Below are 18,546 nucleotides of genomic sequence, written 5' to 3'. Positions count from 1 at the left end.
TTCCTCCACCGCAGAGCACAACCACCTACAGGCAAGGGATGCATCGCCTTTTTGCCTGCAAACACCGTGAGCAGGACCAACTATCAAAAAAAAGTCTGCTGGTGTCTGCAAGGTATCTAAACCCTCAACTCATGAGTCACCTTGCAAATGTACCAGACAGCTCTTCTCCCTGCACAAAACAGCTTGGTTGTGGTGCAGGCCTGTGGTTTGCAAACTTGGATCTTGTCATTACCACCTCTGTTCTATAGCTTTAGCAACTAAAGGAAGGAGAAGGGCTTGCTGCAAGCCAGGAATCAATGGCAGGCTCTTCAGTATTAACCACTCTTCACTATCACTCTCTTATTCACATGAAAGAAAATCCACACAGCTCCTTCATAGGCCACACTGGGAGCAGTAGAGTCATTGAATGCTTTGGGTTGGAAGGGACCTTCAGAGACTATCTAGTCCAACCTCTCCGCAGGAGCAGGGACATCTTCAACTCAATCAATCAGGTTGCTCAGAGCCCCATCCAATCTGACTAGGAATGTTTCCAGAGATGAGGCCTCCACTACCTCCCTGAACAACCTGTTTCAGTGTAAAAAATTTCTTCCTTATAGCCAGTCTAAATCTAGTTTAAAACCATTACTCCTTGTCCTGTCACAACAAGCCTTGCTAAATCATCCGTCCTGGTCTTTTCTATAGGCCCCCTTTAAGTACCGGAAGTCTGTTATAAGGTCTCCCTGCAGCCTTCTCTTCTCCCAGCTGAATAGTACTAGTTGACTAACAGTGATCTGCAAGGGAAGTTTTCTACTTTCAAAGCCAGACTGTGCAACATCTTTGGGAAGGGGGAAATGGCAAGGCTCTGCCCTCTAATCGTTTCTCAAGAGCCCAAAATACTTGAGGCATAATTAACTGCTGCTAAGGCCATTAGCTCAGCAGCAACTAAGCTCTTCCCACGGCTCCTGAGCAAATTCACTGGAGTGGTTTTGGGAGCTGGATGAACAGACCAGACCCAGAGAAGGAATCCTGCCAATACACTTCTATCTTCTTTACACATCCTCCTTCAGACCTGGGGGAACAAGGCATCATTAACTTGGAATGACAAGCATCTGCATGTGGCATTAGCTAGAGCACCTGAATATCAGCAAGAGAGAAACACCTTTTCCCTTGGAGCTAATCCCTGCAAGGGCATCTGCTTTCCCAGCAAACCTTTACACCAGAAGAAACCCATATCCCACCCAGTTGCTCACAGTTCAGCAACGCAGACAGATGGTCTTTAATTAGTAATTGTAATCTTCAGACACACACAAAACCCACCTGCAATTGTTTAATCATGGTCTTATATCTAAAGGGGCAAGGCTAGCAGGCAACCTACTCCTCTCTTCCACACAGTGAGGAATCCTTCTCAAAAGCAACTTGTGGGGCAGCCACCGTTCTTTTGGGAGGGACTTACAGCTTCATAGAAACCATAAGGCAGAAAATGAAGAGTGTGAAAAATAACCAGGGACTTCCTCTCCGCTACAGAGTCACCTCGCCTGCTGACCTACTTCAGTCATGCAGACAGAGGAGGGCTCCTTCCCACCACGTCAGGTACAAGCACTTTCCTAACACTGGTTCTGTACCTTTCTTCCCAAACAGAGAAGAACGCCTCTTGTGCTCAATTCATGCATACCAGGCTCTTGCACTCAAGTCACATCACAGCAGGTCAAGGAAGCTCCAAACCAGCCAGATAAGGGAAAGTTTCAGCTGCCAGAGCTGTGGTGGACAGAGACTGCAGGAAAAACAACAGCAACGAGCCCTGGGAGCCAAACTACCTAAATGTGACTGCTGGTGAAGCAAATGGGAAAAGGCAGAAGAGCTCCTCCACATGAAGCAGGAGAGAGTGAGAAGGCGCCCCTCTACTACTGTTTTGGCAAATACTCATATCTTCAGGGCACTTTCTTTTCCATTCAGAGTGCGGAACAGAGGCAGAGTGTACTACATGCACCCTGCACCACTTTCTATCCAGGTCCCGCAAGGGCTAGTTTCTGTAGCTCCAGAAAGACTCAACGGGAAAGAGATAACATTCTATAAAGTTAAGTCAAAGGCAGCAGAAGAGAGGCATCATCTCACCTCCTATCTAGCCTTCAGTTTGTTTGGATTTTGTTGGTTTATGTTTTTTTTTTTTAATTAATTTAAAAAGAGACTTTCTCCTAAAAAGGTTTGGAGAGCATTGTATAGGAGAGCAAAGGACTGTTCCAGCTACCAGCAAGAATCAGAACAAGCTCTGCTTGTAAAGGGGGTAAAGGACACAAGTAGGGACCTAGCTCCCATGGGCTTGTGGTACCTGCCTGCACAGGAACACATGGCCATCAAGATCAGCAGAACTGAAACAAGGATGCAGCCTAGCAGGGCTCAGCAGGGTGCACAGCGTAGCAGATCCTAGCCTCAGCCACCAAGCAAGAGCTCTCAGGCAGGAATGCCATGCTCTCCCTCCTTTCTTGGAAGTTTCATTCCATGCGCTGTGAGCTGAGCTTTCAGATCTGCTCCACACTTCACCGGCAGCCCAGTGGCACAGTAAGAGGCCAAAGAGCACTAAAATTCACTGGTCCATTGACAAATTTTCTCCATAGGATTGCTTTGCTACTTTGTGAACTAGGAACTAAATACAACCTCTGCCCCATCATCTAGTAACAAAAGAACACAGCACCAATATTTAAAGCAATTTAGCTCCCTTGGCATAAAGCAACACTTTTATGCCAAGTTCATTGTCCAACCAGGTGAAAGCAGCACACTTCAACAATGGATTTAGCCACGTTTGTTGTATGAAAAGTAATTCCAGATCCTTCCGGAAAAAAAGCACAGCAGAATTTAAAAATTTATATTGCTCTCATCCTTCCAAAAATCATTTTACTTTCTTTCTTTTGATCTAGCAAAGACTTTCAGGATATGTACATAATTAACTACGCCAATCACAAGAGCAGCAAGTCTCCAAACCAACTATTTACAGTTTATGTAGGGAAAAAACCGCATTAAATGTTTCTAAATCTGATCTTGCAAGATCTGGGGAGAAAAGCAGTTGGGTTCCTCCTAACAAGAAGGACTTCCAGTCAGTTTTATAAGCAGACTGATGCCAGTGAAGGTTTTAGACAACAGGCAAATAGCTTTATCTGCATTAACAGAATCCATTAAATGCTCCAACCCTAATATTCTAGACAGATAAGAGTCCCTCTACTGAAAGAAGACGCTACACGAGGCATGAGCCACCACTGCAGTCCAAGACCCACCAGGCCTACAAAACTACACAGACTAAAGTGAGGCTCAACTGCCCACAGCGCAGAGATCACTTACTGCTCACTACTGACAAAAGAGCATTTAAAAATCCAGGAGGATTCACAGCTCTCTGCTATCTCCCCAACTCTCCCCTTGCAGACTCCTGGAGCTCACTGTATTAAGGAGAAAATTAGCTGTGCAAGTCAAATGAAGAGCATATGCTTCTTTTCAAGTTTCCTTTTAATCTTTTTGATGCCAGATAAAAGGAAAAAATGAGATCCACCTCACAGGTATGCAACTGTTCCCAAAATCAGCACCAAACAGAGATTCAAAACAGACAGGCACCAAGATGAAAACAATATCCATATGCAGCTCAAGTGTGTCATCCACAAACACTAAACCTATCAGTGAGAAAAAGACAACGATTTTGTTGCAAAGGACCCCTCTCAGCCTTATCTGGGTTCAATCACTATCTCCCTCCCTGCCAAACCTGAACCTTCAAATCAAAGGAACCAGATGCACAACAAGTTCTTGCAAGAATCTGGACCTACTGCAGGTCCTGGGACGACCAAATAACTGCTGATGGGCTCTTCCAAACACCTCATTCTCAGCTCTTCTACTTGTGACAGAACAGTAACTCTTTCAAATATGAGACAACCCTCAACCGATCAGCCAGCACGGACCCAAGCAAATAATGCCTGCACAAGGACACCCCTTCGTGACTGAAGCCTTAATTTGAAATCACAATCCAGCTTGCAATGTTGCTTAGTCAGCTGCGTTCCCCAGAGACATTTATACCTATAATGATTCTATTCAAGTTAAATGAGATTCTAAATTTCCCCCAAAATAACCCAGAGCAGAATGCAGGATGTCAAAATCACCATTGTCTGGAAGCAGAGGTCCTTCTCACACCACTGATCTGGGAAGGGCAAAGAAAACAGCAAGGACAAGAGAAGAAAAAACTGATTGAAAACAGTGTTATCTGTCTATCATCAAGCTACATTAAACAACGCAGACAGCAAAGACCATGATCTCTTTACCCTATGTTATTTGCACCAATAGCAGCTTTTTAGAGGCAGAAGGGGCTAATTAGGTCAATTAATCTGATATCCTGTGTAATACAGTTCATGAAATCCCAACCAGTTCCTCCTCCACTGAAACCAATTATTTTCTGTGAATAAAGCGTTCCTTCTGGAACAGGATTGAGGCTTAATCTGATTGAAGACCTTCAAATCAAATAAAGGCAGAAGATCAGGACTAATAATTCCGACCAATTTTATTTTTGTTACAAACACTGCATACACCACAGAAAAGGCAGACAGACACCAGCATTCTCCTCATGGGCCAAAATAGTACCCTCCCATCCTGAGGTTCGCATGCAATAGTCTTCAAGCATCTGAAGTGTACAGGCACCTACACACTTTCTATAGTAAGGATGTGGGTCTCTAGAGAGCAAATGTAAGCCCACAGGCAACAGCCTCGCTTCCTTCAAATTATCTCTTATAGCTCCATAATCCAGGTTCCACATAGCCCAGAGATCACAGGTGGGAAACTAGCACACTCCAGTCAGACTGCAAAAACAACCAGCGAGGGTTTGGATTGTTCTTCTATCAATTCCTGTAGCAGTACAAAAAAAAAAAGTAGTAGCCAAAAAATATTTTTCCATCTTCTATTTTGTAAAAGCTTTTGTACAAAACAGCACCTTTCAGACATGACACATTCACACAATGTCACAGTAACTGGCATAGAAGCCAAAATTTCACAGAAATTCACATTTAATTGACTATAAAAACTACCAACTCTTTCTATGGTTGTTCTTTTTTCTACTCTAAAACCACCAAAACCATAACAAGAAAATACAGATTCAAAAGCTTCAAATAGGGGAGTGGGAAAATGAGAAATTTCCATCACATACCACATACTCTGACTTCTGCAACAGTAAACAAGATTAGCTACCCTCAATTACCTATTACTGAAGGTCAGCCTCAAAGGAACGCCTATCAGAAAAAAAAATTCATAATAAAATTCAAATGTGAATTCATCTTTATTAATACACAAGTAACACAGGCATAGATGTTATTACAAGCATTTCAAGAGTTAAAACTAAAAGAAATAAGACAGATCTTTCCCACATAAGCTGCGGCATTCATCCAAAATTGCATCCCACCTCCAGAGAGCCTGCACATGGGCAGTATTTAAGCAGCACATTGCAGCAGGTGGGGTCAATTTGACAACTTTACTGGCAGCAGGATTTGGCTGTTAATTAATTAAGTACCAGATTTCCATTGTCCCAACCCTACCACACCTTTCCTGATGAAAAAAGGCATCTTTTGGAGCACTTTTGTTTTAATTGTTGTTCAGCCAAGTTTGGCTGCAGAGCCATTTTCTTGTTTCATTCACTTAGCAGAATCACTGCTCTCACTTATCACAAGCGCCTTTGCAAGCCCTGGAAAGCAATCCCAATAACACATTTCATTTCCATCCTCCCAGCTGGAAGATACCAGTCACCTACAACAAGAGCAGTGAAGGGAACAGAAGGAAGGCAGCAGACTCAGTCATCTCCTTGACCTCTCAGAAAACTTTCCTAGCTCACCTCCCACCCTGATGAACACCATCCCGAAGGGAACAGAAGGAAGGCAGCAGACTCAGTCATCTCCTTGACCTCTCAGAAAACTTTCCTAGCTCACCTCCCACCCTGATGAACACCATCCCAAAGCCCTGCCCCTCAGCCTCTTCTCTTTGCAAGAGACACATCAGAACTTCTGCTCTTTTTCTCTCAGATCCACACATGCCAGGCATCACTGGACATCTCCCCACAGGGAAAGCAGAGTTTATCCCACCCTCATCCTTCCCTATAGCCTCATCTTTCCTCAGATAAGCAGGTCCAAGCTGCCAGCCCAAGCACACCTGCTCAGATTTCCCAAGGCCTTTATCCAGGCCTTTTGAACCCTATCTGCACAACGAGTTCTTGGAGACATGACCACTTACAGAGCTTCCCACCCTTTCTCAGTAAGTGCCTCGTAGATCCAAAGCACAGGCTTGGCTTAGCACTGTCTCAGGGCTGCAGGTACAGGACATGAGCTCCTCTGGCTGGGAGCATGAGAACCACAGGACCGCCCCAGCCCCCTTTTGTGCCCAATCCAACAAGTATACTGATGTTGGACCAATGATTTTGGGATCATCACAAAACGCACACCTACAAAACAACTGTGATAAATTTGGATTCTAGTTAAGAACAGAAAACACATAACACATGGATGTCTGGAGTAGCCACAGGTACAGAGCATCAGGTATGTATTCCAACAATTCATCCCAGCTTTCCTCTCTAAACCACTTCCCCTTCATCTCATTTCCCTCCTTTATGTTAGCTGAAAGGACTGGGGAACCCACGAGACTGATCCAACCCACATAACTTCACTGCTTTGTCACAAGAAACCTGCTTTCCGCAGACAAAAACATCAGCAACCACTCTCACACCACCTTTCTCACTTAGTTTTGTAACAGAAATACCTCCTAGAAATGCAATCAACTCTCCTTCTTTGTGTTTGTTCATCTACAGCACTCTCTTGTGCTACAAGTCCTACACCATGCACTACTTCCTCCTGCAAATGGCCACCAGAACACTCTTTGAAAGATGCCTGTAAGGCAGCCATCATTGGCATCAGCCCTGTTCCCTCAGCAACAGCACGCTGAATGGCACACAGCTGACAGAAGACCACATCAGCACAAAATACTCAGTTAAGACCTCTTCCTGCCTACGAATATGAAGGATGGCTTTCAAGTTTACTAAACCCCTAACCTTGCAGCATTTCATGCAGACCTAAAATCCAGCCTTTCCCATTTCTCCAAAACAGCTACAAGTTCTCACATGGTTCTCAGTAGCTCACTTTTCTGTTGTTGCCTATCCTTTCCCTTTCAGCTTTCCCAAATATTCAATCTCTGCCCCATTTATACAACTACTGCTGCAGAGGGAATTGTCTTATCCTAGTACCTTGCCTAGGATGAACCTTCTTTTCACAGCCCCACCCTCTCCAGGAGTTCTGCACATTGAAGCTTTCACCTCTCCATCTTCAAAGCACTGTCACTTGGCCTGAGATGTCAGCTCCTGCTTTCCACTCATCTGTGATGCCAGTTCTCATCACGCCACCTCCAGCTGAAAGTTTTCAAACAAGAACGACAGCACTTTTCTCCACATATGCCCTCCTGTTTGGGAAAAATCTTCTCATTAGTTGTAGACTGGCTGACTAGAACTGGAAATTCCAAAAGGAAACAGATGAAATTGAATGGGGAGAATAGGACCAGAACACAAAGAAAGAAGCTGAGCTCTTTAAAAGCAACAAATAAGATCAGATCGTAACAGGAACTGAAGGTGGTGGAGTCTTTCACAAGCAGACTTATTCACAGAACTTACAGCACAGCAACACTAAACAGGAAACAACTTCCCAAAGACTTAAGTGGACAGAAGGTAGGATGCAAACAACAGACTACCAGGAAGACCACCAACGCAGGCCTGAAAGGAAAGCTTTAGCCAGACAGACAAAATTAAAAGATACATTCCAATCTGTAAGAGCAGGTACCTCCTAAAACCTGTTTGCAGTTTCAGCTTTCCATACAACATCCAATCACTGCAAAAGAAATTCCTTTTGGAGGCTAAGCAGTTCAGCTATGCACAGAAAAGCAACATGTCAGCAGTCCCCTTCCTTCCTCAGGATACAACACTGCAACGCTTCTCTGAACGTCTCAGAATTAAACAGCATACACAAATATCTTCTCCAGAGTCTTCATTTGGACAGCTAGGAATGTACTCCAACATCTGCCTAAGGATCATTGCATCCACAGCACTCTAATTAAACAGCTAAGAACATGCACAGATACTTCAATGTTCCTCAGCAGTTTAAGTCGGTGCAACAGGACCAACTCCATCAGCTACGAGCAAACAAGATGCCCTCCAAAACTTGGGCACACCTTTTTGTTTCAATGTTAAAGTCAGTTGTTCATATTCATAAGGCCACTACAGAAACTGGGTTCTTAACAGGTCTGGCTCCACTGAACATTTTGGTGATGGGTGTACATCAGTAAAGCCTGTAACAACCAGCTTTAAACAGAACAAGAGGTATCTCCTTTACTTAAGCTTCTCATAGTGAGACGTGAAGTCCTCCTACACTCTTCAAAGCAGACATTTGTTCCACATCACTGCAAGAACTGTGATGCCTCCATTTGCAGTAATATATCCAATCAGACCCAACCAACATGACGATGTCACTTGATGTTAGTCACTCATGACAATACAAGGCAAAAGCACTGCCTTTAATGGAATATAATTCTAACAGATACACAAATAACTAAGACAAATAGCAGACAGAGCCAATTTATAACGCACAATTCACAGTAAACACAGATATTACCCAAACAGTATAATTTCAAAATACACTAAGCAGAAGCAACCTCAGGTTTTCCATTTGCTATTATCAGGTTCTCAGCCACCAGCTCACTGGCATGAACACTCCTACCCTGGCAAGGCAGTAACACAGTCAGCCTCACAACACTTCTGCACACCCGAAGAGATCCTGCCAGCCTTTGCACTTGCGCACACATCCCGATGGTCTGAGCAGAGCCAGCCACAAAAAGGTACAGGCAGGAAGGGGCTCCACTACCTAGTTTTTCATTGTTTTCACAAACTTCCTCCCAGAAAGCTACTTTTGGAGGTTAAAAATTATTACTAAGCACAAAAATTTTCTTTCTCACACTTAACACAGAGCCCAATCCTACACACTTTCTCCTCTGGCTAAACTCCCAGCCATGCTATAAAAAACTATCTTGCTTTCCATGCTCTGATAACTGGGACTCTTTGCTCTGATTCTTGAATACTCAAATGTTGCTTTGTTTTAAAGTTTCATATTTGGCACAACAGCAATACCAAATGAGGAACATAGCAGGTTTTGTCTAGTTATAGAGAGACCTGATCGAGGAAGAAAGCAATGAACAATTAGTGGGAGGAAACATTCACTTGGAGAGAAGTCAGAGACTACACATCTCCACTGTTTTCCACACCTGCCCTCCTGCATTTAACGACATGGCCACAGAGTAGATCACACACGAGGTACAGATAGATGAGGCAGCTTTATGCAAACTCATACATAGCACAGTCCAGACATCAGAAACTTTGAGCTCTGAGCAAGTCAAATAGCAGGAAAAATCTGACTGCATTGAGCCTCAACGAGATTGTCACTGGTACTCCAGGTAGTTCATCCTAGAGTGAGAACATTCATTAAGACAAATGAAAACAGCTACACTGTCATTACTGGCATCCTAAAAGCGTTTATATGGGAGTTGATTCACATAAACACTCTGACACTGGGACACTCACCACTTATGTGCTAATAAATTTTGTTAGAAAAAAATAAGAGGTAAGTTCAAAGATCCTGGCTATAAACAATGTTACAGTGAATGGAACTAGATGAGCCCAAGGGCTATTGCAACAGGAATTACCCTGGGATCTCATGAGCTGATCGTAATACCATACAGTAAATCTTACTTTGCAGCTTCTTTGAGAATGCAACTGCTGCAAAAGGAGGGCTGCCCGAGCCAGAATCACGTATCTGAAACAAAACATACCCCTGCATCAGACTGCCTGGTCCTCCAAAAGCTAACACAGGCTCAGGCTAAGAACACACCAGAAGGTTAAAAAAATTAATTCATTTTTATTATTATGTATCAGGTATTTTTCAGTCTTCTTTTTAAAAAAGAGATCATTAAACTGTTTTGTCGACCATCCATGTATTCTTCCCTCTCCCACAACTTCTAAATTCTCAACCAATTTTAGCAAACATCAACCTAATATGGTAGAGAAAAGAGATCCCAGAGATATTATGCTCTCACAAATAGAGTAACCAGGCAAAAGAGGTCCCAATAAAAAAACCAGACTCCCACATGAGGAAAATCACAGCATTAGACACCAGCAAATCTACATAGAAAAAGCCAAAGGAAATGAGGCCTCATAAAACTTCTCTGCTTACATAATGAATTCATTAAAACTAGACAAAGTCAGAGGCAACCAGACCCCACTGCCAGCGGAACTGTCAGTGATTTTTCATGCTTAAGTTCAAACGGTGAGACAAGAATAACTTTCAAGATGACTTCAAGGAATATCCCACAAAGAAGGCATGGAAGAGCGTGTGCACTTTTAGCTGAGAAGCAAACAGGCTGGTGGTGTTGGTGAGGGGAGCCTGGGGGCTGATGAACATTCCTTTCAGCATCAAGAGGACAACAGAACTCCACTGAGCCATTTAGAGACTAGCAGAAAAATCAAGATGCCTGTAAACAGACCACTGCAAACAACCTGCAGTTCAGGCAACGATGCTTAGGCAGGAGTCACTGCGTCAGGGAAAATGAGGATTCTGCCCTATTCACTCTGCTACCTACATTCTTCCTACACGAGTGGAGCCAGGCCACACATGCTTATCAGAAACTGCTAACTCTAAGCCAGAGGTAAGAGGCTCGTGATCGTCAAGCACAACATGACAGTCTCTAAAGTCACTTTGGGATTTCTGAGGACCAAGACCAGCACACCTGTTAAAATATTTGTTTATTCAAAGTGTTAGAGCAGTTTCAGGCATAGTATTGTACCTCTTCTCCCATACAACGGGCTGAAATTAACTTTCCCTATCACTGCGCATAACCCTGTTACTCTATATTGTATATAAGCTATTCAAAATCATGACAAGATCTATCCTAAAACCAAACATATCTTGGTCCTTATCTATTCCTCTCAAAGTTTTCCAATGTGCTTGCTGCAGGAAACCATCTCTCAACCAGCCTAAATTTACTCACAGCTAGTTCATACCCGTTCGCTCTTGTGCTAACCTTGCCCTTTAGATAGTTCTTTCCCCTCCCTGATGCTCACCCCTCTGATGTATTTATAAACAGCAGTCATATTCCCTCTCAGCCTTCATACTGTATACTACACAAGCCAAAGTTTCAGCCTTCTCTGGTCAGCCAGGCTCTCCAATCCCCTAAACACCACGCTGGCCCTTCCCTGCACCTGTTCCAGCTTGAATTCCTCCCTCGCAGACGGGCAACTAGAACTGTACAACACATGCCACAGGAGGGACCAACGAGGCACTGCACAATAGCATTAGTATGACCTTATCCTCACAGAAATAAAGCCCCAATAATCTGCTCTTTCCACCGATGCCTCAGCTGTGACCCCCAGCCTGCAGTCAAGTAACACCCCCAAGGTTTCCTGAGTGCTATTGAACTGGGTTAGATCTCCAAATAAACCCTCGGGACAAGCACTGAAGTGCATCAACTGAAACACTACACCAGCATTAAAGGAATAAATTTATCCTCTCAATTTAGTAACCACAATGGTTCCTACTGCTGTGTATTGACCAGACTCTCAGTCCCACACAAGTGCTTGTTTAGCCTTTCCAATGCTGAGACGACCGCACAACCAAGCGCCCAAGAGAAAACAGCTCCAAAACCAAAGCCATAAATGACTCTTGCCCTGAGCCCGTCCCATCACTGAAATCCGGTGGGCATGTAATAAAAAACTGGCCAGAAAGCGAGACTAGGGGCTCAAGTCTCTACAATCCAGAAGGATATGCAAGGGAGAAATTAACTTTGTATCCCGTTTTTCTACTCATCTCTCACCATCCCATAACGGCCACAGAGAGACAGGACACCACATCAAACAGCCCTTGCGTGCAACACTGTGGAAACAAACTTCTGCCTTATTTATTTCAACATCGGGACTCCACTCCTCACACTCCCGCGGGATCCTGTAGGTTCTCACTATTTATATTAAATTTCATAATACATTAGTAAACAACTGAAAAATACTTTTGTGAGACTGAGTGTACCAGACAAACTTCTTTGTTTTCTGTAACCAGCAGCACATTCACACCACCTATAAAACAACCACAGTGTTACTACTCCACTGCACTTCTGCCCACTCCAGCTGGAAAAGGACAACCCTTCCTGCTACCACCAGTCATTATTACCTTTTAAGCATTAGGAAAAAGCCACAGGAAGCTCTAAATGCTGGTTTGCTACAGCAAGCTAATTTTTTCCCTGCCCTGAATACGAAAGACTGAAGCTTATATTGAACCTGATCCAGCCCAGCTGCTACCAATCTCCTACACAGCACTGCACCCTCCATGGCACTCCCTGCTCTGCAGATACCAAATAGGTAAGAGCTGCACCATAATCCGATCAAATTACCACACGGAGCAGTAATTGTTGGAAAGGCAGGCCCAGCTACCAGAGCCTAAGTGACTGATCAGCTGGCCTGGGAATTAACACCAATGCCTACAGGAAACTGGATATCCTGGAGCCCAAACTCTGCTCTTTTGTAAGTCTGAGGCAGGAAAACCCACCTATGAGGAGCATGCCAGCAAAGGAGCATAAAAATCAAGGACTGTGCATACTCTGCAAAAGCAGTTCAAGCCCCATGAGTCTTTAGATCTTCTCCCCATACGAGGAGTGCTCAGAACCAGTTTTTGCCAAGGCATCTTTTGCAATATAAGCATATGCAAGGATTAGTCTCTACTCCAAAGTCTAGGTCTCAAGATCACTCTTCCTCCACAGTCCATTTCTCACCTCTTTTGGGCATCACAACTAATTTAATTCATTTTTAGTAACAACTATAGCTTCATGGTAAAGAACTTTTCAAGGATGAAACTGTTAAATTAATGTATATAATATTACTGATGATCCTCATGTACCCCAGTATCCCCGAACTCACCAGCTAACAGCAGCTGCTTGGAAACCCTTTATAAGTCTCTTTTTCTTCCCCAGATGGCGAAGTCTTTTCTCTGTGCATTAAATACTCAACAAAACACACTTACCAAATTATATCAATCCACAACCATGCATAAAAATTATTTCTTAAATCAGGATTTCTTCCACTGAATTTCAACTGAAATAAACATGGTATAGAGAACAAATGTATGCTTATAGTGAACAACCATTCATCAGCTTAAGTAACTCTAATGGATGCCACTCTGAACTAAGCCTGCACCATCTGTTCTACCCCTCAATTACAGAAGAAAAAAAAATATTCAATACACAGTTTAAGAAAGCCAACTAATTTAGCTAAGTTTTATTTCTCTTCAGCTCAGTGAAGCATGCTCTTGTAACATTTGATATTCAGACACAGATCAGAATGGAAGGCTGCTTTCTCTAACACAATCAGGAATTCTGTCAGGGGAAATAAAATCTCCCTGCAATATTTCACCATATACAAAAAAAAAATTCTCTGTCACACTTGCCATACATTTTATAAAAGTTGTGATGTCTCTATAAGCCACAAAATCAGACAGGCGCTGAACAAACCAAAAACGAACAAAGCTTAGGATCCAGTCCTGCACAGCCCTCACCTTGACAGACTGGGTCTACCAGCACAGCTTTGCCTGTTCTGCCAGGAGGCCTTCCCAAGTGGAAATGTCCTCAGGAACCATTCTCAGCCACTGCATCAGCATCCATTAACCATGTCAGTTCTTAACTCCTCTTCTGCAGGCAAAGCCCCATCCTGTGAGCTGCTGGGCACAGAGCCTCACGCAGACCAAACTGTGCTGTGGCAAAGGGATTACCCCATGTAAGGGTGAGATTCCCTCCTTGGCAAGCACAGCCTGTGCAGTGGAAGTAGTGGAACACCAAAAAGTCACTACCTGCCAAAGTGCAGGGAAAAAACCAAGAAGTTTCATCCAGTTCCTTACTGCAAAGCTTCACCCAGGTTCACTTCAAACTGGCCTCTGCTACCATTCTGCAATATAAGAAAACATTGAGTAGAACCTCCATCCAATTTGATAGACCCTGGACTGCTCAAAGGTTCTGTCATCACCAAATCTCTAAGCTGAAACTGCTCTTGAGTGCTGCTAGCCAAAAACAAACCGGCAATACCAAGGGCTACTTCTACTGTGAATCACGACTGCAACAGCACATACCACACATCACAGGGAAGTGAAAAGTGCAAAAGACTTCATCCCCATTGCCAGACAGAGGTGACGGTATAAAACTCTCCTGTTGCAGAGAAGCATGCAAGAGAACATCGTGGCCTAAAACACTCAGTTCACCTCTAGGAATATCACGCTGGTAGAGCAACATTTTAAGATCCCGGGCATATTCCTTTATGCTAAACTGCTGCACCTCCAAATGAAAAAAATCAATGGCACATCATAGTCTGGGTACTGAGAAAGGCACATCAGCCACAGATGAGTCGGAGGATCCCGCATACTTAACACCACCATGACTAAATACTACCACAAGCACCTAAAAGTGAGATTGCTCAACAAGGAATTGCTGCTATTTTCAGCTCTCCCCACTTGCTATACAATTGTGAAGCAGAGGCCGTGCTGAAGGCCCTGACGCTGCTGTGTTTTTCAAGGCAGACAGATCAGTGCAGGCCTTAGTTATTGTTCAGGGATTCAAAGCTCTGCAAAATAACTCTCTTTTTTGCTTAGCAGGGTAAGAAATGGAGTCCAGCAGAACCATCAGCCTGAAACAGCACAGACCAAGCAAACAAAGCCTGCAAAGAAACACAGTGGAGTCAGGATTCATTTCTCTTTGGGCTGCAGCATCCTGCAACACCTTGTCCAGACCAACCTCGCTAATAAGCCCCACAACTACTAGTGCCCATGCAAACACAGGCTGTCCACTCCAAGTAACTGAGCATCAAAAAGTAAGAGCTCTCAAAGAAATCATCTTTTCCACCTTGCAGCCTCCTTCCAGCTACCCATAAGTACTGCTGGGAAAGCGCAGGCCAGGCAATACCTGCTGGGTGCAGCTCAAGCACACTCCTGGCAAGTACAGATCCATAAATGGCCTTGTGCTGGGCCTCAGTGCCTTGTTTCTGTGACAACTTTCACGCTGTCTTGACTTGAAAAGCAACTATCAAATGCTCTCTGCACCTACGGCAGCTGCCTGCTATGAAGAGGAGATCAGTGACCAGGTCACAAGGCCACTTGTTAGAAGAGTTCCAGAGAGCCGAGTGCTATCAGTAGTGCGCTAAGTCTCACACTCTTTCACACACAATGCCTTTACAGTCTTGGACAGCACCAAGGAAAGGGAAGCATCTCTTCCCTCCATCATTGCTCTTTTGTTGTATCACTTGGAAGAAAAGATAATATTATCTCTTATCCCAATGCTGAGGTCAAAGACTTCAAAAAATAGTGTCATGCTAAAATAGAAACAATGTACAAAAGCCACCAAAGCCTAAAAACGTCAGTAAGGGTCATGACTTACACAGCTCAAACTCACATGCCAGCGAGAGAGACAGCTTGAGCCCTCTCCATGAAGGCACAGTAATTTCATCATCAGTCAATGCTCCTTTTAATCCAAACTGAACTGGATTGGCTCAGAGATGTCACCTCACTTTGGTTTGCTGATGTTTCCTCAGTGATAACATATAAGCACAAGTGTTTAGTTAAAAAAGTCCTAGACAGGGAGGAGCCATGAATCAACTGGATGCTCTCCCAAGATGATGGGCCTGTTATCCAAACCCAGTCTAATTCCAAAAGCACATGCTCTATCACTGAAGTGTTAGGAAATTTCAGATCACATAGATGATCTCAATCTTTGTTTTAAGCTGACGCTTTTCAATATGGAGTGGGGTGAGCAGGGAAACAGACTGCAAATATAACAGCTTTTTCAACCGTGACCAAACAACTGCAGCTTAGCTCTCCAGATGGCTATTCTAGGGCACTGATGCTTGGCCTTTCACTCTTGGGGTTGTTACACTAATCCATGAACAGGATCGGATGACACCAACTACGTGGTTCTCCCTCAGACCAGACAGAGCTGAGCTTCTGAACCCCCACCCCAGAAGCAGTCAAGAAAGGAAACAATAATGCAGATACAGGCACTAAAACAAGAGACTGGCATACAACGATGAACCATGCCTCAGCTGGATACTGAAGCAGGCCTCACTACATCACTAACCTCCAGGCAGCAAGCTCACTCCACTCGAAAGATTTCACATCCTCTATTATACTCATTCACTAAGAAAACGTCGCTCGGATGTCTGGAGGGTGTCTCTATTATGTTTACTAATCACTTATTAATTACAGCAGATGCTATGTATGGAAGATGCACATTAATGAACAGCCAGCTTAGTAGCATGAGTTCTGGAACAGAGTCACTGCTGTACAGAAATGCCACCAGTTTGTTACTGGAGAGCAAATACTATAGTGAACACTAAGTGTGTACTTCAACAGACAAAAGACTGGGAAGGGGGTGGAAGAGAAAGAGAAAATGTTATCCTAAAAGAAATTCTGCAAACTAAGCATGACACTGGAATTGCAAAGCATTGCATAGCTCTGCAATCCACATTGCTTCATAAAATCCAAGCAAACAGCACATTTCATAACAATTTCTAGTCTGCTCTGCTTGGGTAACCTTTCCATTAAGAACCATGGAAGCCTGTTAGAAAGTCAGTTAGCAAGAATAGGGGGAATAAGCTCTCAGAAAATTATGTACACACACCGCTTGTTCATGACACTGAACTAGGAATTCTTCATGTGCTTTCCCAGAATGGATACTCTGTTAAGACTGTATTGGTTTTGCAGCTTGTTAGTCAGGCTTTTTTGTTCCTACATGCCAAACCCCTTCTACCACAGCTGCTTGTTGACAAAAATGCAGCTGTGCGGAACACACTGACCAATAAATGCAATCTCACAACCACTCCCTAATCAAAATTTCTGTTAAAAATAGTTTAAATTAACCTGAGAACTTTTAAACTAACTCCAGAGCACTTGCAATCTGCATGGGTAGTCTCACCATCCCTTCCACAGGGAAGCACACTAGCGCAAGTTAATTATCTTCGGGTTCAGCTCTGTAGGAACTTCCAACTCTCAGATTTTTCTGGACTTACCAGAAAGGAACAAAGTCTCCTCTTACATCCCACACAACAGTTTAAGTAGGCTCTTAGACTTGTCAGGTGCCTCATGAATTCCTGACCAGGACAGGAGTTTTCCAAGCCACAGATGAGAATCCCTCCCCATTCTCAAAGTGCATGCGAGCAGTAGGACTTCCTCACTGAGGAAGAGGAGATAAGCAACATGACAGGGATAACAAGACAGAGGAGTTCCATGTCCCACCAACCTATTGCAACACTGCCAAATTCAATAGAATACACGCACACATTACCCTTCCTGAACCAAATGCAGATCACTTGTACCTAAGTTGTCCATAGAAAACAGGAAAAAAAAATTCTAGCAAGAACTAATGACAGTGAAAAACACTGGTGTTTATTGCAGTTTTATAAACTTATCTGGCAGGAAATTACCAACATTGCTAACTACTGGGATGATCAAAGCATGCCACCAGCTAACAAGGTCCACAAACGAACCAGGACAAACGAACAAAGTATGAATACCAAATGTAAATAGATTAAAACCCCATTTACTGAATTCTTACTGCCTGAAGTCCTCAATTCATATATGCTATCAACTACCAAGAAGTGGATCAAGAATGGTTAATTCAGTATAATTATCAGCTTACAGTATAGCATATTAGAAAGTCTACTATGCTACTTTCACTTGCACCAAGTAGCACTTGACACCAAAACTTGACTGTAATCACATTCCATCTGACAAGCCTTACCTTGTAATTGCTGGAATTTACCCAGGAAGTGGCCAATCCATCAACCATTTTATCCAGCATAGTCTGATCATGTTCAAGATCAGATGACTTCTGTTTATCTGAGAAGTAATCTATCAGTTCCTGGCCAACCTGAAGTCTCTTCCCAACATCCTTCTGCAGCACCTGTGCTAAGCAGTACTCCATACTGGGCTCCATACCGTCTTAGAAATGCAGCACCAGCAAGAAAACTAGAGGGCAGTAGGTCCGAAAAATCCCTCTATAAACATACGCAGGAGGTTGCCTCTTTGTTCGATGAAGGTTACTGAGGGTCTGAGTTTCAAAGATGCAATTCTGAGAATGGCAACAATGCACCATGTGTGTGTGAACAGCAGCTGGCAGGATATTAAAAGTCCAATTTAAATAACTAGTAATAGACGAAGCAACGAGCTGTGCTATACTGTTGAGTCTGCGGTAATTCCCAGTTCAGCAGTCCATTCTGAAAGAAATAAAAAAGAACAGTATTATAGGTTAAATTAAGACTGGAGCAAAAAAAAAGATTGAAAGCATGTCACAAAATAGGTTATTCATATACAGCTGTGAAGCTGTGATAAGCTGCATACGAGCAGCATTGCTCTATTTTAAGGAATCAGGCAAGGTAGGTCAGGACAAAAACCTTCGTTTTTCCTTATTACAACAGTCATCCACCAATTCTCTAGAAGTTTTAGTGATAGATAG

General features: G+C 43.4%; 1 protein-coding gene across 7 annotated transcripts in view; it reads right to left on the bottom strand.

Moving 5' to 3' along the window:
- The window catches only part of CLASP1 (cytoplasmic linker associated protein 1), a 168,521-nt gene extending 150,214 nt beyond the window's left edge, over positions 1-18,307 (bottom strand). For all 7 annotated transcript variants that reach the window (XM_054070775.1, XM_054070776.1, XM_054070777.1 and 4 more), the window contains exon 1: positions 17,833-18,307. In XM_054070775.1, the coding sequence (XP_053926750.1) occupies positions 17,833-18,027 (195 nt within the window). In that variant the 5' untranslated portion in view covers positions 18,028-18,307. The remainder of the gene's footprint in view (positions 1-17,832) is intronic.
- Positions 18,308-18,546: the final 239 nt, after the last annotated feature.

The sequence above is a fragment of the Cuculus canorus genome, chromosome 6, assembly GCF_017976375.1.
Source record: "Cuculus canorus isolate bCucCan1 chromosome 6, bCucCan1.pri, whole genome shotgun sequence".
NCBI lineage: Eukaryota > Metazoa > Chordata > Aves > Cuculiformes > Cuculidae > Cuculus > Cuculus canorus.
The sequence above is the reverse complement of the archived record's forward strand: the minus strand, read 5'-3'. Positions and strand labels throughout refer to the sequence as shown.